Genomic DNA, 24,067 nt, shown 5'->3' on the forward strand with positions numbered 1-24,067 from the left:
ACTAAAATAAAATATAAAAATAAAGCTTGAATAAAAATAAAAATTCAAAATTTTGAATCCCAAAATATAAAATGACTATAAGAAAAAAAATTACTTAAATATAATTTTTATAAGATACTCCACAAATAAATTTAGATAAATAAATATTATATATAAAATGAATCTTGTTATATTAGTATAAAAATTATTCTGTGTAATTTTTTTCAAAAAATCTTGTCCTGGTTTGCATGTTTAATTTTAATAAATTAAGATTTTTCTAAATTCAAAAAACCGACCCACAGATTTCAATTTTGCACTTTATGATTTTTTTTATCCAAAACTTATCCTCCCATTTGCTCCACCTACAAAAAAAAAAACTGAACCCACACAAATCGAAAACATCAATATGTACACTTTTTAATTTAAATTTTACATTACTCAAATTTTTTTAGTTGTCCACGGTATTTTCCAAACCAACAGATTAAGAATTAATTTGTTGCGAATCTGAGTTTCATTTAATGGTCTGTCGCTTATTAATGAGTTGCTGTATGCACAAGGCGGAATTCGAACCCGACACTTATTTAAGTGGACAAATGAGCTGACCACTCAACCAACCCAAGTTAGTTTACATTACTCAAATCTGACCCTAAATTTTCTAACCCTCCATAAAACTGAAGCTCTAATTTATATTTTCCGATTTAAAAAAAAAATCAACTTCATATTCTTCAAAAACACACCAACTTTTCATATCCAAACATAAAAAATATCCCAAATTCGTAACAAAAAAAAAAATCCGAAAAATCAGGATGTATTTGTCTTTTTCTCCCATTAATATTATAAAATCCTTTATTTTGTTTAGAAGGAAAAATAGAGTTCGCACCTCTAAGACCGGAAATATATGTTTTTTCTTAGTCAGTCACCTTCATTTCTTCGCCAAACGCATGAATTACCATTCTCTCTCTCTCTCTCTTGCTTGCTTGCTTGTTATGTTGGCAGCTGACCTGACCTGAGATTGAAACCTCTCTTCTTCATTGCCACTTCGCACTTTCGCAGTGTCCGATCAGGTTTTTCTCTTCTTCTTCTCTGCCGTTTTTAGTTTTTTTCCCCCAAACTAATTTCTTTTTTTAAGAATCGTCCAACTTTTTTAATTCCAGCTGAACCTTATGTGCTTGCCTCTCTGCTTTTGATTCCCTAGCTGCAAAACGATGTCGTTTAGAATTTCACCTGCCTCAGCTTACATTTACTGTATTCGCAGTATACTTATACATAACAGTAAAACAAACAACGAGGTTTCTTCTGTTTGGGGTTTTAGTTTGGGATATAAGAAAAACGAAAATGGTTGTTCATAATATTTAACTTTGAGATGTTTCCACTAGCATACACGGGAGCAAGTAGAAAGTTCTGAGGTGTTTTGAATATTTTATTCCATTTTAAAATTATATTCCTTGATATGGTTAATGGTTATGGCTATGTATCTTATGTAGTATTGATTTGACTAATTATTTTCCTAAGTATATTTATATGGAGGATTTCAGGTATATAACACATGGATGGGTTTACCTGGTCATGTTGGGCATCATAATTGTCCTGTTTTTGTGCTGAATTATTTGGTCAGAGTGTCATTGCTAATTGGCTGAGATGTCATGGTGTCTCTTTCTGATTGTGCAGTTCGGATGAGATGGCGTCTTCACAAAATGTCGAGTTGGAGGCAGCCAACTTTCTGCATAAACTTATTCAGAATTCTAAAGATGAGCCAGCTAAGCTGGCTACTAAACTCCATGTTGTATGTCTATTTCTATTCCTTGAATGAAATTTATGTTTGTTCTTTACTCTATTTGTATAAGACTTGGCATTCTTGCAATTAATTTGACGAGTGTTTCAGATATTACAACATATGAAATCCAGCGGGAAGGAACATTCAATGCCATATCAAGTGATATCAAGGTAAAGTACCTGCCTTTCAAACGTAGCACTCAAAGCATGTGCATATACTGTTTTTTTTTTTTTTTTTTTCTCTTTAGCTTTGTTTTTAACTAGGCCATGGTACCTCTTTACAGTTGCTGTAGTTAGATAGGAATCATAGGATAGTAAAAGTTAACAAAAAAAATAACCAAGTTGGGTTGGTCTAGTGGTTAACTCACTAGTCCGCTTAAGCAAGTGTTGGGGGTTCCAATCCCGCCTTGTGCATGCAGCAACCCATTGGTCAGTGACAAACCCTTAAATGGAGCATGTCCGATTCAGTATTAGAGATATAAGCGTCAGTGTTACCTTTTCCTATTAGCTTAAGCTTTTGGGATGAGTGGTATCATAACATGGTATCAGAGCTCTAGATCCAAAAGGTTAAGAGTTCGATCCTTAGTTTAACTCATATAGCTTATTGTACACATTGTACAAATATTCCGTAAAATGGGGAGGGCTAGCATTTTAAGTCCGCTTTACTTGGCAGGGCGGGTTGACCCGTCTCTTTTTGGGTTGGGTCTTGGCGGGAGGGCCGGGCTACCTGCCTTGCCATCCCTACGTCAAAATCATCCTTCTTGTGGTAGTTGATATTTTAAGTTGCACTTCAATTTTACATTTCATGCATGTTCCTGCTTCATCTGACTTAATATCGTCTGCTATAGGGCAATGGAGACTGTAATCAACCAACATGGTCTTTCTTTGAGTGGTGGTGTTCAAATAGGTAATTATGTGTGTTCATGCATTGCAGAAAGAATGTTCTAATAGTTTTTCAGTTCTTTTGATCACATATATTGGTAATCTGTGCAGGCTCTTCTTCACAGGCTGTGGGTGGTGCAAAGGATTCCAGAAGGAGCCTGTCTGAAAATGAGAGCTCTAAATTGGACCCTTTCCCTTCCGGCCGGCCACCAGTTGGCCCAAGCAGTGGAGCACCTGATTATTATCAAGGGTCTGTGGTTCAGAGGAGTGATCAGTCTTTTGATCAAGGAAGTCCATCTAGTCTGGACTCTAGGTCTGCCAACTCCCATTCACAAGACAGACGTGATGCTGCCAATTGGGACAAAAACCTGAATCAAAAGGATGGTAAGAAGGCCACCACAAAGAGAAAGAGGGGAGATACTTCATCACCTTTGGAGCCACATGTTGACAGTCCTTCACAGATTGATCCTCGCAATAGTGTTCTCAATACAAGGAAAGCAAAACTGACCAAGGCTGAACCATTGGATGACCTTCCTGTTAAAAGCGGTGAGCTGGTGAACTTTAACATTGTTACTACTTCCTAGAAATTGTCAAATGGAGAATTTTCTTACTTTTCCTGGTAGCATGAGAAGAGTGTTTAGGGCAAACCAAGGAGGTCATAATTTATTAGCAAAGTAAAGAATGTTGACTTTATCAGATGATGCTATTGGGTTTGAGGACTGCTAACGATTTGGAATGTCTTTACTTAAATGTCAATGCCATATATTGAAGTTTGGTAAACATTGTTCAAATTATGTTCCCGGGTTTGAGAATTGTGAATAATTTCAAAATTTTAACTTAAATTTTAATGTTAAGTATTGAAGTGAATTAAAAAAAAGGTTTTAGGAGACTTTGGGTGTAAATTTAACCATGGAAATGGGAGAATTTATTTGTGTGATGCTATTGAAACACTAGTTCTTATTTGAGCTATGGTTTTCAATGTTCTATGCTTTTTGGAATTTGAATATTTATTTTATATGAATAATTCCATCAATGGTGAATTATGGAAAGCCTAGTTTAGAATTTTTGGGTAATCGTTATTGAAAAAATTGTGCTGAATTTCAGGTGCTTATGCCAAGGTTCAGGGGGGGATGGCAGCTCCTACTGGTGCATCTTCAATGGTCAAACCTATTTTATCAAGTTCAATGCAATATGGTAGTGTAAGTGCACTTGATGACATGGGAAGTTCATCTAGTCTTACTGATGAGCATAAAATGGCTCAGGTACTTCAATACTTGCTGTCTACTCATATCTTGTTTCTGGATTTGTCTATAATCTCGGTTCTGTTTTCTTGCTATACTATCTAAGGAAATATTAGTTTAAACTAATTCTGTTGCTGTTATTCTCTTCGATTATGTGGCATGTATATGAGCCAACTTGATCGCTTGACTAGATAATGCTTTTGACAGATTGGCAGGCAAAGTAGTGGCATGGAAACAATGATGCTAAGACAAGAAGTTCCTTCCAGGGATACTGGGAAATCTGCTATTACTGTTGCGCGCTCTTTCGCACCATTTGAAGAACAGCAGTTAAAGCAACTTCGAGCTCAGTGCCTTGTTTATCTAGCATTTAGGTAGACATAGTTCTGTTATCTCTTTTTGAATTTGATTAATTTTACTTAAATTATGTTCAGTTTTGTGAAACATTCTGCAGAAATTGTATGGTGCCAAAGAAACTTCATCTTGAAATGGCTCTTGGAACCACCTCTTCTAGAGAAGGTAACTTTTTTTTTTTTAATTTTATGTATTAAAGATCTCAGTGACTTACTACTAAGCAACATGATGGTAATAAAGAATGGATCTTGCATAGATCTGATATACCACAAAGGAAAATCACAATCTTTTAATGAATCAGGTAACACGTCTGGGGTAACGACACAAGTTGGAGGTCGGAATAATTTAAGACAACCTGATACAACCCCTTCAGGGTCCTCTTCTGCTGCAAAAGTTCAGGAGGCGAACTCTTTGCCAAAGGGAACTGAGAGCCCAAGAACTATGGAGGACAAAGTTATGCCACATTCTGACATCCATATGCTTTCGGATGAACGGAAACATCTCTCGGCAACAAAAAGAGGAGAGGTTGATAGACGAATTCAAGAAAGAGCAGCTGCACAAGGTTCTTTAGCTACTCCATCTCAGCAGCTGGAATCTTCAAGTACAACAGTTGCTGGTGTTGTTAATAGTCATTTGGATGATGATGTCAATAGAAATGTTCAGGTTGGAAGGTCTAACCAACCTCCTGTTGTAGGCCTGAATAGCTGGACTGGATTTGCTGGTCAGAACGAGGCTTCAAAAGGGCTTCCGCAGATCCCTACTGGATTGCCAATAGATAGAAGAGACATTATAGCCAGTCAGTTTCAAAGTATTAACAATAGCGGATCCCTGAATCACAATTCTGTTAATAACTTGACTTCATATTCTTTAAAAGAGCATTGGAAACATGTTTCAGGGACTGACAGTGATCTTCATGGGACCATGATGAAGGATGGAAATGTGATTACCAAACATGTTTCTCCAGGTGAAAGCCATCTTACTAGAACAATGTTGCAACAAGTTCCTATGATGGTTTTATTTGTTATTTCAAGTGTTAATAATCACTGTTTTCTGTGGTCACTTGCAGACATGTTCAAAACACTTGCAGTTGATAATGCATCAAAACATGGCATCAATTTTACTACAGAGCAAGAAGGGAATGAGAGACAGGCATCATCTAATTTACAATCTCCGAAATATTCAATGTCTGATAGGTGGATTATGGATCAGCAGAAAAAGAGGCATCTAGTTGAGCGAAGTTTTGTTCAGAAACAGCAGAAAGCAAAGCAAAGAATGGCTACCAGTTTTCTCAAGTTAAAGGTTTGCTTTACTTTCAACTGCCTGTTTCGCTAATTTAGTGCTTAACATGTTCCCATGCACAATTTATTTATTTTGCGTTCCATTGTAAATTTATGTGGCTTGTAAATTGTAATGACTTTATTTTTGCACAAGTCTTATGCTCTTTGCTTCACTCCATGTGATGTAGGAAAATGTGAACTCATCTGAAGATATTTCTGCCAAAACAAAAAGTGTAATAGAGTTGAAAAAACTACAACTACTAGATCTCCAACGGCGTCTCCGCAGGTAATTGGTATGGTTTTATGAATATTTTTTTTTATCATATTTTGTCTAAGTAAGTTTGACAGTAGGTACAATGTTTTGTGGGCAGTAATTTTCTCAATGATTTTTTCAAGCCAATTGCAATTGAATTAGAATATTTGAAGTCATTTAAGAAGCATAGGCATGGTAGGAGGGTCAAACAACTTGAAAGGTATGAGCAAAAAATGAAAGAAGAGCGTCAAAAACGGATTCGGGAAAGGCAGAAGGAGTTTTTTGGTGAGATAGAAGTTCACAAGTATGTTCCTTTTATCTCTTCTATTTTCATGATCGATTGTAGTTGATATTTATTAATTTGTGTTCCCCTGCTTGTTTTAAAAACTTGCTTTACTACTTGGATATTTAGGGAAAAACTTGATGATGTATTCAAAATCAAGAGGGAAAGGTGGAAGGGTTTCAATAGATATGTGAAGGAGTTCCATAAAAGAAAAGAACGTACGCATCGTGAGAAGATCGATAGAATCCAACGGGAAAAGATTAATTTGTTGAAAATAAATGACGTGGAGGGTTATTTGAGGATGGTGAAGGTAGGTCTATTTTTTTAGTATTTGGCTTCTTTAAAAGTTCACAGGTTTGTAAAGTGCAGAAGTTAGGAGTTAAGCAGGAATGGATCCTCTCAATTTTTTTTTAACAATTGAGGAAGTAAAGTGTGATCTCTCACTATTAATTTTTATAAGTGGGACCAAGAGAAAACATGAGAGAGAGAGAGCATTGAAGGGTTATAGATTACACTTTACTTCCTCAATTTTTTTTAACAATTGAGAGGATCTATTCCGGAGTTAAGCACCTTGGATCATTTAGTGGGTTCCAAACACATGGAGGATGTTGATCCAATGGTGTGTCTAACCTGTCACTTCTGCACTTTACCAACTTGTGCACAGACGTCAAATCCTTCTTTTTTTTAAATAAATAAATAAATAAATATACATAGTTATATTGCTGAGGTCAAAGTTTGCATGCCCTAAATAATGAAATCTATTTAATGTTTATAATAGGATGCAAAGTCAGATCGCGTAAAGCAACTTCTTAAAGAGACTGAGAAATATCTTCAAAAGCTTGGGTCTAAGCTACAGGAAGCAAAGTCTGCAGCAGGACGCTTTGGGCAAGATGATGAGGCAGGAAGTTACAGTTTTCCTGAGAATGGTCAGACTAATTCGGAAAATGAGGATCTGAGTGACCAAGCAAAGGCAAGTAGTCTTCCCTCAGCTATTCCCCACCCCAATGAAAAAAAATGGTTCCTTTCATTGTAATATTAAATATTACATTTCACTCATCTATTCCAATTTTGTTTTACAGCATTATATGGAAAGTAATGAGAAGTATTATATGATGGCTCACAGGTATTAGTTCTGTTTGTTTGTGCTTGTCTAGAGAAGGTCATGTTCTACCATAGGTTTATGAAAAGTTGCACGTCGTTTGAGGCTGGGGAGTTTCAATAATTTATGTGTTATCCTGAAAATTTTTTAAGTGTTTATTGTCTATTTATTCAATTAATCATCCATAGATATACTTTTTGAATTTTCTACTATGTTGAGTAATGAGTGGTATCCCTGCTCCATTCTAAGTGAAATTTATGTTCTGCAGCATAAAGGAGAGCATTGCAGAGCAGCCATCTTGTTTACAGGGTGGAAAATTGAGGGAGTATGTTAAATTCTTCTCCTTCTACTGCATGCAATTCAGTCTTATAAGTTTGTGTCTTCTATTGAGGCTCAATCTTGATTGCTTTTGTTGAGTGCTAGTGTTATTGTATACTTTTGTGTTGTCTTTGATCTTGTACGGGGTTGTGCTTTTTCACACATTATTATTATTATTATTATTATTATTATTATTATTATTATTATTATTTGACATTTAAGCATTGAGTTTGATGTTAAGTGATTACAATTTGTATAATTTTGCATTGTCTTTGATCTTGTCTGGGATTGTATTTTTCCTTGCAGTAATATTATTATTATTTGCTGACAAGCAAGTTTTATGGGATATGATAGATGTTTGGTATTTATTTGGTGTAAAGCTCATGATTTGTATAGAAGGCTTTCTGTTTATTGAGAGACTGGAAAGCTATGCTTTATAGATAAATATTTTGTTTTGTTTTGCTTTTGTATCTTCGTCTTAATGAAATTCTTTTTTTAATCCAAAAATATTTATTATTAATTAATTAATATTGCTTGACAGTCAAGCAGTGAGTTTGATGTTCTTTATGATTGCAATTATGTCTTTAGATATCAAATGAATGGCTTGAGGTGGCTGGTTTCGTTGTACAACAATCATTTAAATGGAATCCTTGCTGATGAAATGGGACTGGGTAAAACGGTCCAGGTAACCAGTTCTTTTAGCTAAGAAACTTAATATCCTTGGCTGGGTTTCTATTTTTTTTATTTAATTCCTTGTTAGGTTTTTGCATTGCGCAATAGCTGTTTTCTCATGGAACAACTTGTTTAGCATCTTTGATGATTGTCGGGTGTGCCCTGCAACCCTAGATCAATTTCTTTTGACTAGGTTTTGGGGTTTGGTAGTAGAAAAGAGGCAAAATTTTTGGGCCAATGTTCAGTTTTCTTCACTGTTTGGACTATTTGGTTAGACCGTAATGCACACACCGTCACTGATAAGCATGTTTTACGGGATGGAATCAGATGCCTGGCATCTTGTTGGTGTAAAGCTCATGATCTTTATAGGTGACTTTACCTCTTAAACATGTGAGAATGGAAAAGCTATGCTTTATAGATAAAATTTTGGTTTTTGTGCTTTTGCTTCTTTACTGGGGATCCCTTGTCCTCATCTTAATGAAATTCTTTTTTTATCAAAAAAAAAAGAAAAATCCTTGTTACGTTTTTCTTCTTGTTAGTTTGTCATTTACTATCTTTATCACTCTGAATACTGTTTTTCTGTTATATGTTAAGATTATGGATCATGCACTAGTATGTTGGAAGAGCTTGTGTATATACTTCTATATAAAATCTTAATACCCTTGTATTTTATAGGTTATTTCTCTAATTTGCTACCTGATGGAAACAAAAAATGACAGAGGGCCATTCCTTGTTGTCGTTCCCTCTTCAGTTCTACCTGGTTGGGACTCTGAAATTAGTTTCTGGGCTCCTGTTATTCATAAAATTGTCTATGCTGGTCCACCAGAGGAGAGGCGTCGGTTATTCAAGTAATGGATTTCAATTATCAAATCTACTCTGTTTATTTTATTTCTTATACCTTGATGAATGCTCCTTAGCAATGCTTTCATGTTTCAGGGAAAGGATTGTTCATCAGAAATTTAATGTTCTGTTGACTACATATGAATATTTGATGAACAAGCATGATAGACCCAAGCTCAGTAAAATACATTGGCACTATGTAATAATCGATGAAGGCCACCGGATAAAGAATGCGTCATGCAAGTTAAATGCTGAGTTGAAACATTATCATAGCTCTCACAGATTGCTTTTAACTGGAACACCATTGCAGGTTCTTCCCATCCCACCCTCTCTCTCTCTCTCTCTCTCATACACACCCGCACGCACGCACTCATGAATTTTGAATATTGTTGTAATATTATTACTTTCTTTGTTTGATTTGCAGAACAATCTCGAAGAACTATGGGCATTACTTAATTTTTTATTACCAAACGTATTCAATTCATCAGAGGACTTCTCTCAATGGTTTAACAAGCCATTTGAGAGTAATGGGGATAACTCACCTGATGAAGTAAGTTCTGGATAATTTCTGTTTTGATATATTAAGTGAAGTTTGTTTTTCACCTTTTGACACTGCTTATTTTTGTATACTTTCAAACCTTGATGTCACTGATTTTCGCATAATTATTGTGTAGGCTTTACTATCTGAAGAGGAGAATCTCTTGATCATAAATCGTCTTCATCAAGTTCTAAGGCCATTTGTCCTCCGGAGGCTGAAACATAAGGTTAATAATATCTGACTCTATGCTTATTAAGCTTGGTTTAGTTTCTGCTCTTCGTTGAGTTTTCTTTATACTATCACCATGCTTGATTCTTATGATTAAACTTCCATAGCTAATGACTCTTGTTTCAACTTTTGTAATCACATTCGCTCCTAATAGTAATCTGTGAATTAAATATATGAGTAAACCACCATTTTGGTTCTTACAAGATTTAGTTTTTGACAAAATGGTCTGTGAAAGAAAGAAATGATATCTTAACCCGTCAAAACAAAATGTGCCAAAAATAAGAGATATACTGTAAAGATGGTTCTGGAGATTAGTTTTTGAGGTTATTTTTTGCAAACCTGTTCACAAAAAAAAAAAAAAATCTTTTGGTCCTTCAAATTTGGTGATTTTGTTCTAAGTGGATTTATTTTGGTGATATTGTTTGTAAATCCTTTTTTTTATTTATTCCAATGGCAAAAAATTTAAAAAATAAAAAAAGGGTTTTGAGATCAAATTTTGTCTGTGTTTTTGGTATGCACCTTCTACATAATTATCCAAATGTTAATAGAAATGATTGGATCAAATACACGAGTCATTTGCCACTTGTGAAAAAATAATAGTATATTTTGTCAAACTGAGATAATCTTTTGGGGGCTGAGATTTCATTTCTTTCTATCGGAGGACCTTTGTCAAAAATTGAATCTTTTAGGGGCCAAAATGATGTTTTATAATAAATATATATACCTCTTCATGCATATATTAATAATTGTTTTATAATTTTGGGTTTACTTTAGGCCTTAGTTTCTTTGCATGTTATCATTCATAAACACTCCGAGAAGGTCTAGCAGTATAAGAACTATGGAACATTACTTACCAAAGATATGTGACAATCAGCAGTCTATGCTGCTTGTACATTGTGTGTAATGAGGAGTTAAGTATCATAAAGTAAAGTTTTCCAAACTTTACAAGACGTCTAGCAATATAAGAGGTACGGCTCTTTATTACCAAAGATATTTTACAATCTGCAGTCAGGTGCTGCTCATACATTCTTGAACTGGAATGTGGAATAATAAAGCAAACTTTTCCACACTGCATTTATTTTTTGAGATATGCTAGTGTTATGATGAATTTCTGGTAGAATATCGAATTATGTTCAGTATCAGTGGATGTTATGTACCCAAATAGTAGAGGAGGAGTGGGAATAGAAAGTTCCAAGCCAGTAGGGAAGCCAATTTCTCCTCTGCCCTTGCACTACACTAGAAGGAAGAGAGTGGAGGGTAGAATAGGAAAGACTGGGGTAGAGAATATTCATGTAACTGATTTGCCACATGGCACTGTTAGTGGGGAAAACGTGAAAATGGGTCAGGAAGGATGTTTTAACGGAGTTTGATGATTGGATGAGGAGAGTATAAGTATTAGCAAAATAGAGAGAGAGAGAGAGGTAGACTTTTGGAAAAGGAATTCAGATTAGGCTAGGAGAGAGGCTGGCTCTCCAACCCTTTGCCATTTCTACCTTACCGTTCTATTGTATTTTCTGCACTTTCTTAGTTCACTAATACTACGTCGGGTGAATTCATCTTGATTCACTTCCTATTTCCCTTCAATTCTGTTTCTGTGTGTGAATTAATTCATCTCAGGTACCAGTTGTTACAGTGGGATTAGATGGCTTGATATATATGTAAAATATGTTGTGTGTTATTCAAGTCATATGCTGCATTTCTTTTGGTAATGACGACTTCATAATGTGATTCTTTGAAACTGCAATCTAACGTATGTGTGTTACTAGTGTTGGTTTGTTAATGTTCCTCCACTTTTCAATTTATTGTAGGTTGAAAATGAACTGCCTGAAAAGATTGAGAGACTTATAAGATGTGAGGCTTCTGCTTATCAGAAACTTTTGATGAAAAGGGTGGAAGAAAATCTAGGTTCTATTGGCACTACAAAGGTATCATCTCTATTACAATATATTGTGTTGGAAGTTTTGTTTTTACACTTTTCAGTAGTGGAGTGAGGCCAACCTCTTCTTTTCATTTTAAATAGAGGAGATTCTCCGCTTGCTATACACATTTAGTTACTCAGGTGGTCTAATTGAAATTCTCAATTGTTAGGCTCGATCAGTACACAACTCTGTTATGGAGCTTCGTAATATTTGCAATCATCCATATCTCAGCCAGCTTCATGCAGAAGAGGTATATATTTATTTGTATTTGGTTCTTATCTATATCAATATATTTTGGGCTACTTGAATCACGATCTAACCTCATCTAACGTAGAAAATGGATCTTATAGGATTTGAATTGTAAACAAAATGATATTTCTATTTTTATGTATTTATTTACTTGAAAAAATTGAAACATTAAGATTGAAGAATGCCAGTTCAAAACTGGGCAGAAAATTGTTCTGGTAACATTCATAACATATTTTAAAAATGGGTTTCTTTCAACTGTTTGAAATAATTTACTTAGTTTATTTGACTACATTAGCAAGATATCATGTTCTAGGAGGATGTCTGACTTCTGCCTTCTGTAGGTGGATAACTTCATGCCTAAGCATTATTTGCCACCGATTATTAGACTTTGTGGGAAGCTTGAGACGCTGGATCGTTTGTTACCTAAATTGAAAGCAGCAGATCATCGGGTATGGAATATTGTGTAGTAATATTGCTGGACACTGATTCCCCCCCCCCCCCCCACTCTTTCATGTATGTACTATATTGTGTTATGAGTTGTGATAACTGTGGAAAGATGTATAAGAAACTTATTTACCATCTTTATGTTGATTCATGGCTATTTCTGAGAATTAGATGTCTATTTGCAATATTAGATGCTGGAATCTAATTTCCATCATTGTCAATGTTTTCTCAGGTTCTTTTCTTTTCAACAATGACCAGGCTTCTGGATGTTATGGAGGAATACTTAAGCTTAAAACAGTATCGATACCTCCGATTGGATGGGCATACAACAGGAAGTGATCGTGGTGCCTTAATTGACTTATTTAACCGAGCCGACTCTCCATATTTTATTTTCTTACTCAGGTATGTTGTACTTATGTAAATTTGAGTACTATTTTTTGCTTTAACATTTTACCTTTATGGGAACTCATATTATTAAACGTGCATTTTAATCTGATTTTGGAGATTATTGATTTGCATGGGAAGCAAAAAATGTTTATTCTTTAATCCACTGTTTCATGTGTTGTTGGTTGTTAGTCTGATCCTACTAGCATATTGCTGTTCACCTATTGGGTCTGCTTTTTGATGGAAGACCTCCTACTGCAGTCATATAACTGGGTCCAAGTCATGAGGCATCTTTCTGTTGCTGACGACTCATGATTTCAATTGAATTCAGCTTGAAAATATTTTGCAATGTTGTAATTTATTTTAGGTTGTTGGTTTTTAGCATGCTTGGTTCCTCCTCTTCGCATATATTTGTTCAATTGGTTTTGGTTATAATCTTAAGGACATTACAAACGAGGCCTGAGTATTGTTGAGTCCTTGATTAGATCAAATTACTTATCTATAGTAATGCTGTCTTTGATTTAATGTGACAAGTATTCGAGCTGGTGGTGTTGGAGTGAATCTTCAAGCTGCTGATACGGTGATCCTATTCGACACTGACTGGAACCCACAGGCAATGGAAATTCTTCATATGATTTTCTATGTTATGTTGCCATTTTTGCCGACTATTTCTGATATTTCTTTGTTAGAAATATTTTAGGTTGATCTGCAAGCACAGGCAAGAGCTCATAGAATTGGTCAAAAGAGGGATGTTCTAGTTCTTCGGTTTGAGACAGTTAGTACCTTCCCCCTTTTGACTTACTATTTAGCGTTGCGAGGGCAATAGTTCATATGATTGTTTCTTAAACTTAAAACCCATTATTGGCCTCGTGGTGTATGCATCATTTAATCTTTTGCGAGTAGGAGAGCTGAACTCAGTTTGATTGGTACTGCTTTGAACCACAATTGTTTGTTTGTTTGCTGTTGAATAAGGGTTTGGTTCTCCAGAAAATTTACTTGTTATTACTTATGCTCTATGAAATCATGTGGAGTTACCCATTTTGTGATTATGACTGGTATTATAACACCTTGCCAAAGGTGTTTTAGCCTTTCCTCTCTCTCTACCTGCTTAATTGGATAATTGCTTGATAATTGTCGGTAGTAGTGTTTGATGGTGACCAACATAGATGTGGTGGTATGTTTTTCATAGTAGCTAAAGTTTCTTCCTCTGCTTACTATGCATCAAGGTTCAAACTGTTGAAGAACAAGTTAGAGCTTCAGCGGAGCACAAACTTGGTGTTGCTAACCAGAGTATAACTGCTGGCTTTTTTGACAATAATACAAGGTAGGAAAAGACATAGTACATGTTATAAGTGAATATTCCATTACTGCGTTTTGAGTTAGCTCTGAATTTTCTTTTCCCTTTTGTTTGTTGTAGTGCTGAAGATCGAAGGGAATACTTGGAATCGCTTCTCCGCGAGTGTAAGAAAGAGGAAGCTGCACCTGTTCTGGATGATGATGCGTTAAATGATATCTTGGTCCGCAGGTCTTAACTTTTCAGTTTTTCGCAATCTATGCATCTATGATGGCTTGATACATCTCCCTGTGTTTCTTACGAGTAACAGTTGTGGCCTTGTTGACCACACTATTTTTACTTTTACCTATCTTCATAGGTGACATTTTTTAAAAAATGACAACTTAGTGGGTGTAGTTTGAGTGTTATTTCTTTGTTAAAAAAAATTATGGGAAGAAATCGTACCGATAAAGGATAAGATATCCTATACAAAAGGAGCAGCTAATGCCTAAAAGGATCAACTTTGATATCAGCTAGAAAACCATATTAGGCAGACTATGAGCCGAGCACCAAAGGGAAACTTAAAAAAGTATTTTATCCCAAATTGGTGGCTATTATGCTATACTGGACATCCTGTTTAAATGTCTATGCAGCTCTTCACTATCTTCAGACATGTTATTTCTGTACTATAGTCATTTCAGTATTCTAACTTATCTGTGTTTGCTGCTTTTAATCATGTGTTACTTTCTATACTAGCCTTGTAGCCCTTTAACTAGCTTGTGTCTGCTGTGCTGGTCTATTTTAGTTCTAGGATTGTTGTGCTGTCAATTCTGTGATTATGCTAGAGCTCTTGTTTTGGCATGAAAGTAACTTCAGAACTACTTTGTAATTCAGCTTTTTAAACCGCAGTTCTTCTTTCCGCCAAATAATTTTTCAAAGGCTGAAGGGAAGAAAAGGTGTTTGACTAAAATGTTGACTTTGTTGGCAGTGAGGCGGAGTTAGATGTGTTTGAAGCTGTTGACAAAAAAAGGAAGGACGATGAGCTGGTATAATACTGATTACTTTCTTGGGTTTTCCCTGCTAAAATACTGCCTTTTTTTGGCTGTTCGTTTCATGGGGATTTGATCGGAACTCTGAAAAATAAACTGCAGGCTGCATGGAAAAAATTAGTGGTTGGGCAGGCAACTGGTGGTTCTGATCTTATTCCACCCCTTCCCTCTCGTCTTGTTACTGATGAAGACCTGAAACAGTTCTTTGAAGCAATGAAGATATCTGATGTTTCCAAGGGCGAGGTAGAATCTAATGGAGTAAAGAGAAAGAGTGGAAATGTTGGGGGTCTTGATATTCAACATTATGGCAGGGGAAAGCGTGCAAGAGAGGTTTGTTTATATTTTGCATTATGTTAGGTTGTGTGAACAGTTGTATTTTTTACCTAGTTCAGATACTACACTCTACATTATCGTGAACTATATACTGTTTAGTATCCCATCTAATTGCTTATTGCCGTGTACAAATGATAGGAACGTTCCTATAAAGAGCAGTGGACAGAGGAGGAGTTTGAGAAGATGTGTCAAGTTGAATCTCCAAGTTCACTCAAAGTAAAGGAAGTGGCTGGGATAAGTTTTCCAGCAAATGTTGCCAGCTCTGTTGTTACTACTTCTAACACACAACCTACAGCTACAGTTTCAGCAGCCCCAATACCAATGTTGCCATCTGTGGAGAGCTTGCCTGTCCAGCAAATCAAAGAAGTAATTCCGCCAGCCAAACGTGGTCGTGGAAGGCCAAAAAGAATAGCTTCAGATAAGCCACCAGCTGTAGTGGTACCTCAGGCTACTTTTACAACCATTGAAATAGAGAAGCAGTTACCGAAAGGAACTGAGCTTGAACAAATAACGTCTTCAGTTCCTCATTCTGCTGAAGTTGGGGCTGTGATGCAGTCTGATACAATAGTTGCTCATAATGCACAGCCTGTCATTCCTATCAATGCTGTTCCACCAAATTCTCAGCCAGTTGCCGCTGCTGTTTCTGTACAGTTGCAAGCAGGAGGCCAAGGGAGGAAACCACATGGTGCTGAAGGGACTAGACGTAGGGGAAAGAAGCAGGCCATGGTTTCTCCTCCTATCACTGGTGGTCCTGATTTGAAGATAAGTGAGCAATTCCAAAATCAACACGGGAGTCCACCTTTAGATAAAATTATCTCCCCGAGTGATGCTGCCAGCAATAATGATGCAGCACACCATCCAACTACCATCTCGGCTGCTGCTAATTTAAATAGTGGAAATGATCATTTGGGTGCTGAAATTGTTCTGAATGCTAAGCAACCACCTCCTTTATGCACCTTGGTTGAAACTGACGAAACTCATCCCTCTGTACAGATGGAGCAAGGCAAGGTGAAAAATTGTAAGTCACAAACTGGAGCAGGAGCTCCCAGGCGGAGGGGGAAGAAACAGGCAACAATATCACCACCAATTCCAAATGTTCCAGATCACCAGGATTCAAATTCAAATCCAAATCTGCAAATTTTGTCGAGCAGCATATCAGGTGGCAAAGCCACTGAACAAAAAGGCTTGCTAGATAAAAATATTAAAGATTCAAAGTGTGTTATCCTAGATCAACCGTCTCAGATCCTCGGTGAGCAGGATTTAAAGCCAAGGGAGCAGTCAGATGATTCATCCAAGCAGACAGTGCTTCTGTCTTCTAGTGAACATGGTACAATAAAATCACCAGGTGAATTTTATTGAACTGTGGTATTGTAGTTCTAACTTACTAAAATTTACATTAACTGAAGAATTTCTTTTTGCAGGTTCAGACTTAGAGAAGGTTAATAATCCAGATGTTTGTGATTCTTATGTGGAGAAGGTTAAATCTTCTGAAATTAACTCATCCAAGATTGAAGTCTCAGAGAATTCAGGGAGTGGAGTTTTACTTACCACAACACCTACCGTGGTGATCGAGGATCAACATTTGGGGGACAGAACTCATCAAGTTGCTGAAATTTCGAAAAGCGTATCTTCAATTGTTGGCACTTCAACTACTTCTCTTGCTGCTAATGCAACTAGAGAAAGCATTACTGATGCTTTAGATCCTCTGACTGCAAAGGCTGTTCCCAGTACCCCATTAAGCATTGTTCAAGCTTCTGATTCTACACATTCTCCCTCACTTGAATCTATGCCAGCCAAAAGGCAACCCCGTAAAGCTCAAAATAGAGCGGAAGCACCTCGGCGTAGTGGTAGAAAATCAGCTTCGATGTTGCCTGCTGTTCCTGTAGCTCCATCTGATCAGGATCCCAATTTGATTCATGATGCCCAGAATTCATCTAGGGATTCATTGGTTGGTAAAGCTGCCAATGCTACTCAAGCTCAAGCTTTAGAGATTCTTTTGCCCAGTGGAGTACCTGTCCATGATTCGAAAAGAAAAGAGAGAGCAACCAATTCTACCGCAAGTAAGCAGCAGAAAGTTGCATCAACAAGGATTGACAGTGCAGCTGTATCCTCAGATAAGATTACTGCTTTTGGGCGAAATCAAAATGTTAATGACTTTGCTCGGGTGATGAAGGAAGTTTTCTCTGGAACTTGTTTGCCAAAACCTAAAGCACAGGATTCTGTTGGGAGTGAAGATAAGAGTACAACTTTTGTACATGTAACGACTAAAGCTGCAATTGCCTCTAATAACCAGAGCTTGGAAGATAAAGCATGTTGTGAAATACCTACAACTGGAGCTGCATGTTCTACTTCAGATGTTTCAGTGCATCTTCGTGAAAAACATTCAGAGGTATCAAATGTGCAGGATCTGGAGTGTGGAGCAAGTTTAGATATGCCAACTACTGGAGTAATGAACCTGATGCAAGGCACTCTACCTAATGGGGATGAGCAGATCTCTGCTAGTACATATGATAACAAGATAACTACTGTTGAAAACAAACGTTATTTCAGTCCGCCTGAAACCAGTGGCTGTGATGATGTTAAAGCAAAAGATGAACAAGCACAAGTTTATGTTCAAAACTTAAGTATTCAGGGTAAAATGGAGGTTCCTGATGCGATTCCAGTTATTACTTCGCCAAAGACTGGCTCTTCTGAGAAACTTCCTACTGGTGATGGCCTTGTTGATTCTGGCATAGGAGATTTCACCCATCAGTTAAGTATATCAAAAATTTCTCCTAGTGGTAAACTTCATTTGGTAATTGATCATAATCTTGGGGACCAATCCAAGCCTTCCATAGAGAAGTCATCTTCATCCCTTAATATTTGTGGCACAGGACATGAAACAGCTGCAATGAAACCAGAACATTCTAGCACTAGTACTGAATCTACTCAGGCTAATACCTACAGTCAGGGTGTTTCACCCACAGAAGGACCTCCTGGTTTTACGGAGCACACTTTGGATACAAAATTGGATCTTACAGAAATATCCCAAAAGCCTTCACCTCGTGATTGTGAACATGCTGAAATGTTGGGTGATCAGCAACAAGAGACCCCATCTAGTACTGCAATTACCCCTCTCTCAATGGAAATGGTAGTTTCTAGTGTTCCTAGAGATCCTGAAAATTTTGGAAGTGAAAGTAAGTCTTCTTTACATGCTTCTGTCGAAGTCTCTTTCGATGATGGGACTGGTGGGGATGAAGTTTCTGCATCAGCTGACCATGATAGAAATAGTATTCCAAAACCTCCAAAATTTAGCTTGGATCCAGTTTCTGCTTCTGTTTCTGAAATGGCATGTTCTGTTAGCCCCAAAGCTGATAAAGCTGAACAGTATCAAGATGCATTAAAATTTTCGGATTTGCGTGAGGCTTCGTTGCTTGAGAGCTGTCCTGAATCACTCTGCAAGGGAAAAAGGGATGAAGGGAACTCGATATGCAAAGAACTTTCTTTTGCAGTTAAACAACATATCAGCTCTGTTCCCCAAGAAAATATGGTACCCTCTCCTGTTGGCAGTTCGAAGGATGATTTATCTCAGATTCACTCTATGATAGATGCATCAAATAATGACAGTATTAAGCATCTAGTGGAAGAAAAACCAGTGTGTCAATCTGACACTGATAAAGTATTGTTGCAACGACCTTCGAGCTCGGAAGATGAAGTGAACAATTTAGCGGGTGTTTCTGGGGTGAGCAGCCTTGTAGAGGCAACTGTATCTGAAACTTCAGTTCTGCCCTGTTCAACCTTGGTGAACAAGCAAAATGGAAACTCATCTGCAACATCTCTAGTTTGGAGTTCAGAATCTTTCGAGGAGTCAATGGAAAAGGGTGTGGCTGGTAACTCTGGAATCCAGGAGGAAGCAGATGTTAATATGGTAGAAACCAATGTTCCATTGGAATCTGAGGATTTACATGTGAAGGGTGTAAAGGGTGATGTTCTGCCAGACACTGTAGATTTGCCCACCTGCTTGATGACAAAGGAAAGTAACATAGAAGGCTCATCTGCAAGAGGACTTTCTGTCAGTTCATCGTCATCTGATGAATTTAACGATTCTAAGGTTGAGCTTGGTGACAAAGATGTCTCTCAGGCTGGTGGATCTCTCACTACATCTGGAGATAATATATCAAAGATTAAGGAAGAAGGGATCAATTGTTCATCTGATAAAGATGGCTCACAAGGGCAATCAGTTTCTCCAATGATACCTGTGTGCTCTGATGATTCATGTGAAAAATTGGATGTTCCTCAAGTTGACCCAAAAAGAACTATCTCTGGTACTGTCCTGGCTTGCTTGTCTCAAGTAAAAGAAGAAAAAGTAGGTGTACCATGTGATACTGAATTAGTTGCAAGGTCTACACCAGAGTGTGATATGGAAGGATCGAAGGCAGATCAGAGTAATACAGTTTTGCAAGTGAATAAGTTGCCTTCAAAGTCCCCCGAGACTGTTGATCAATCTGTGGAGGGTGAGCTGCCATTGGTAAATGGGGAAAGTGCAGTAATTGGGAGTAGTAACCAAATTGATGCTTGTCAGGTTTCTCAGGAAGATTCAGAAAAGCTTACTTCTCAAAATATGGTTGTACCATCATCTTGCTCACTAATGGAGCAAGACAATGTTGATGTGTCATCTGACAAGGGTCCTCTCTGTAGTCCACTAGCATTGGGTGAACCAAGAGATCCTTTGATTGTAGAGGACAGTCATAGGGATGGCACCAATGTATGTTGTTTTCCACATATATGGCTATTCGTACATCTGGCTATAGTTCTCCTGCCAATTATGTATTGATCTCATTTATGCAGGGTTCTGAAGCAAATCCATCACCCCAACAGGAACAAGAATATCCTGAAGCTGAGATCGGTGATCACAGGACAACTGATTTTGATGGGGTTGATCCAGAACTGTTGTCCAAAAACATGGAATTGCTTTCTTCCTTAGGAATGGAGCAAGATAAAGTCGATGTATTATCATACCCACTAGCTACCACAGAACCAAAGGATTGTTTGACTCAAGAGGATTGTGATGATAGTAATGAGGTATGGTGTTTCCTACCTACTAGCATGCTGATATGGTTATTAACTTATTATCCTTACATACAATCATTTCTTCTGGGACCGATTGGAAATGCATCAATTCTGCAGGCATCAAATCCTTCTGTAGCTCAAATTGACCATCAGGTGGAGGCATCTGATGATGTTGCTGGGGATGGGGATAATGCGGAAAGGCTTCCATTAAAGAACATCAATATCCCTTCAGAGTCCTTGATGATCGAGGAAATGAAGGTTGATGGTTCGTCTGTTAAGGTCTCACTCTGCAGTCTGCCTGCACCAGGGGATCCAAAAGTTTGTTTGACTGGGGGGAGGAGCTGTAGCAAAGTCATTGAGGTAAGCCTTTTTTACCCATATTATTATATACTAGATTAAGACCCGTGCGATATGCGGAGAGTTAAATTAATTATACTATATAGTATAGACTTAAAATGCTAGTGTTTAGGGATAGATTGGATAATTTGTAAATTAATGTTAAACTTGAAAGCTAATTTGTAAAAATATTGTACAGTGCATTTTATATATGATTCAATATAACTATTCAACAAAAAAGAAATACAAAGGAAAATATAGAGTTTTAATGTAGATAATAATCGTATTTAACTATTACTTTTTAATCCAATTGAGTATTTATATGTATTAAATTAATTGATTAAGTTTAAAATTTTGTTTAGTGGCATATCAAAATTCATTTAAATTTTGTAACGGTTGATGATAAATGACATATTAATACTATATAGAAATCTAATTATTTTTTATATTGCAAAAATGCAAAATTGCCATGTTTGCAAAATTGCTGAAGTGACAAAAATACAAAAAAGCAATATAGCATAAGGTCATTTCTATTATACGTTGGTATCAATCTTTATATGATATAAATAGATAGATAGATACTATAGTGATTCTCCCCCGTAACCCCATGGAATTATTTCTGCAGGTTCCCACCACTAAAGAAATAATGGTGCAGGAGTCCTTTGATTCTGGAGCTGAGATGGATAATCAAAGCGAGTCACAGGTTGGTTCCCCCTTTAGACCCAAACTTCTGTCTTGGTTTTACAGGTCAGTGGGTTGATTTTATGTTTAATGTAATCAATTAGCTATGTATTCATCTATTCATAATATTTAAGTGGACTCGGTTTACACATATACTCGTTTTTAGTATCCTGCTTTGCTAAAAATATTTACCACTGTTTCTGTTCTGATGATGCTTTATGTTTGGAATCAGTACATTATAGAAATTGGGTCAGAATTTTGTACACATCCAGCATTTATGGTCTGATTTCCATAAAGGAAAAAAAGAATACGTATTTGATCTGTTGTTTCCATTAACCTCTGGTTTGTGATTCTGTCTGTGCATCCCAGGTTGATGGGATACCAGTAGATGATGAAGCCAGATGTTTGGCTGTGTCTGTCACTACAGCAGAGGGAAAAAATGAGGTGGAGGTCTTGCCTGATGAGGGTCCACAAAGAATCTTCAAAGTGCAGGATAATGTGTCAAGAGAGTTGACTGATGAGGATGAGGCAGACAAGAGTCAAGTCCCAGTTTCCTCAGCATCAGTTGTGAATGTGGAAGATTTAGTTGATGGCACAGGAAGAATGCAGGTGACGGAAGAATCTGAAGCTGTTGTAAGTGATGATGGAATGGATGCTACTCTTAGGTTCTCAGCAGTGCAAGAAACAGCATCAATTGATGTGTTTTGCACTTCAGCAGCGTTGAGTGAACATGTAGAGAGCTTGTCTAAGAAAGGTTTTGTTGTCCCCCCTATTGTGAATCCTGACATCAAAGAATCTGAAGCTGGTGTTATTAACCAGGGAAATAAAATTGCACAAGACAATGAATTGAAAGACGTCGAACATGTGGAGAGCTTTTCTGAGAAGGATATAGTTGCTAAATCTTCCCCAAATCTTGATGCCAAAGAATCTAATAACCTGGAAACTCAAGCTGGGCAAGATGATGCATTGAAAGACACGGAAAGTGTGGAGAGCTTTTCGGAGAAGGATGTAGTTGGCAACTCTTCTACAAACTGTGATGCCAAAGAATCTGAAGCTTCTGTTACAAACCAAGGAAATGATATCATGCAAGATGATGAACTCAAAGACAGAGAATCTGAAGCTCCTGTTACAAATCAAGGAAATGATATCGTTCACAATGACAAATTGAAAGATGTCAAACACTTGGAGAGCTTGCCGGATAAAGATTCATTTGGCAACTTGCCAGCAAATCTTGACAGTAAAGATTTTGAAGGTGCTGTTACAAACCAGGGAGATCAAATAATGCAAGATGACAGGTTAAAAGATGTCAAACCTACGGAGACCTCGCCTGAGAAGGATTTAGTTGGCAACAATCCAGCAAATCTAGATATTAAAGAATTTGAGGGTGCTGTTACCAGTCAGGGAGATCAAATTGTGTACAATGATGAATTGAGAGACGTTGAACATGTGGTGAGCTTGTTGGATAAGGATTCGGCTGGCAACTCTTCGGCAATTCTCAACATTAAACAACCCGAAGATGCTTTTACAAAGCAACGAGATGAAATCATGCAAGACGTCAACCACGGGGAGAGCTTTCCAGAGAAGGATTTAGTTGGCAATTCTACAGCAACTATAGACCCTAAAGAATCTGAAGGTGCTGTTACAAACCAGGGAGATCAAATTATGCAAGACGACGAATCGAAAGAAGTCTCAGAGAAGTGGTTAGTTGGCAACTCTACCGCAAATATTGATCCTAAAGAATCAGGTGCTGTTACAAATCAGGGGGATCAACTTATGCAAGGTGAGGAGTCAAAAGACATCCTACGTGTGGAGAGCTTGCCGGAGAAGGATATAGTAGGCAGTTCTCCAGCAGCTAAAGAATCTGAAGCTGATGTTACTGAAGCCATGCATGAAGATGCCTTGAAACACTTGGAGACTCCGCCTTCTCCGAAAACAGAGGAAAGAATTACTGAGAGCTCCTGTGAGAAGGATACCACTACCTGCTCAGAAACACAGCAGGAATCAAAAGTGGGTGAAACTGAGGATGGAAGCAACATTGTTCAAAACAGTGACACTCAAAACGAAAAGGCACCTGAGAACGAGTCGGTTGAGAATTCAGTCGTAGAAGCTGATGATACCAATGCTATGAAATGAAATCGGTCACTGTATATATTAATATAATATATCATCATACGTAGGTATTTTGTGTACATATATATTGTGATCCAAGGCTAATTATTCATAGTTATTATTATGAGTAAAGTACTAATCCGGTTGTGTCCATTTCCCTGAATGACAACGCGATCCTTAACAAAAAACAGGTTTCATTACGGTCTCTGATCTTGTGTTCCGTCTGTCCTTTTGATGTGTAAGGTTCAAAAATAGATAGTGGTCTAATTGTCTCTAAATTTAAATTGGTTAGTGGTTTATTTGTTCTTATTATTCTTTAAACAATATTTTTTAATTATTTTTTATTCATTATATTAATATTTTTTTTAATAAATTATTAAATATATGGTATAATAAGTACAAACTAATTAATAAATTATTCAAATTTAAAAATATTTATTATAAAATCAAATAAATAATTTTTAAATGTATAAATAATAAATATTAAAATTTAATTAATATATTAAT

The 24,067-nt window shown here is 36.9% G+C and overlaps 1 protein-coding gene across 13 annotated transcripts; it reads left to right on the forward strand.

Annotated features, from left to right (window-relative positions):
- The first annotated feature begins 837 nt into the window (after window positions 1-837).
- LOC112704840 (uncharacterized) lies at window positions 838-23,760 on the forward strand. Of its 13 annotated transcripts, none has more exons than XM_072201300.1 (39): window positions 838-1,043; window positions 1,648-1,762; window positions 1,862-1,923; window positions 2,601-2,659; window positions 2,746-3,180; window positions 3,739-3,896; window positions 4,083-4,246; window positions 4,327-4,391; window positions 4,528-4,827; window positions 4,921-5,034; window positions 5,122-5,190; window positions 5,293-5,525; window positions 5,692-5,789; window positions 5,875-6,060; window positions 6,169-6,349; window positions 6,818-7,009; window positions 7,119-7,162; window positions 7,407-7,463; window positions 8,045-8,141; window positions 8,804-8,976; window positions 9,065-9,278; window positions 9,393-9,518; window positions 9,643-9,732; window positions 11,543-11,659; window positions 11,823-11,903; window positions 12,244-12,351; window positions 12,579-12,748; window positions 13,265-13,343; window positions 13,431-13,505; window positions 13,957-14,054; window positions 14,148-14,255; window positions 14,992-15,049; window positions 15,155-15,382; window positions 15,524-16,730; window positions 16,807-20,129; window positions 20,213-20,446; window positions 20,552-20,794; window positions 21,396-21,473; window positions 21,821-23,760. In XM_072201300.1, exons 2-39 carry the CDS (start codon window positions 1,658-1,660, stop codon window positions 23,582-23,584), a joined length of 11,193 nt encoding a protein of 3,730 aa, XP_072057401.1. In that variant the 5' UTR covers window positions 838-1,043; window positions 1,648-1,657; the 3' UTR covers window positions 23,585-23,760. The 13 variants fall into 13 exon arrangements, with proteins under 13 accessions (XP_072057401.1, XP_072057404.1, XP_025611582.1 ...); XM_072201303.1 differs by having other exon boundaries at window positions 4,921-5,022; XM_025755797.3 differs by having other exon boundaries at window positions 4,528-4,788.
- Window positions 23,761-24,067: the final 307 nt, after the last annotated feature.

The sequence above is a fragment of the Arachis hypogaea genome, chromosome 1 (assembly GCF_003086295.3).
Source record: "Arachis hypogaea cultivar Tifrunner chromosome 1, arahy.Tifrunner.gnm2.J5K5, whole genome shotgun sequence".
Classification (NCBI taxonomy): Eukaryota; Viridiplantae; Streptophyta; class Magnoliopsida; order Fabales; family Fabaceae; genus Arachis; species Arachis hypogaea.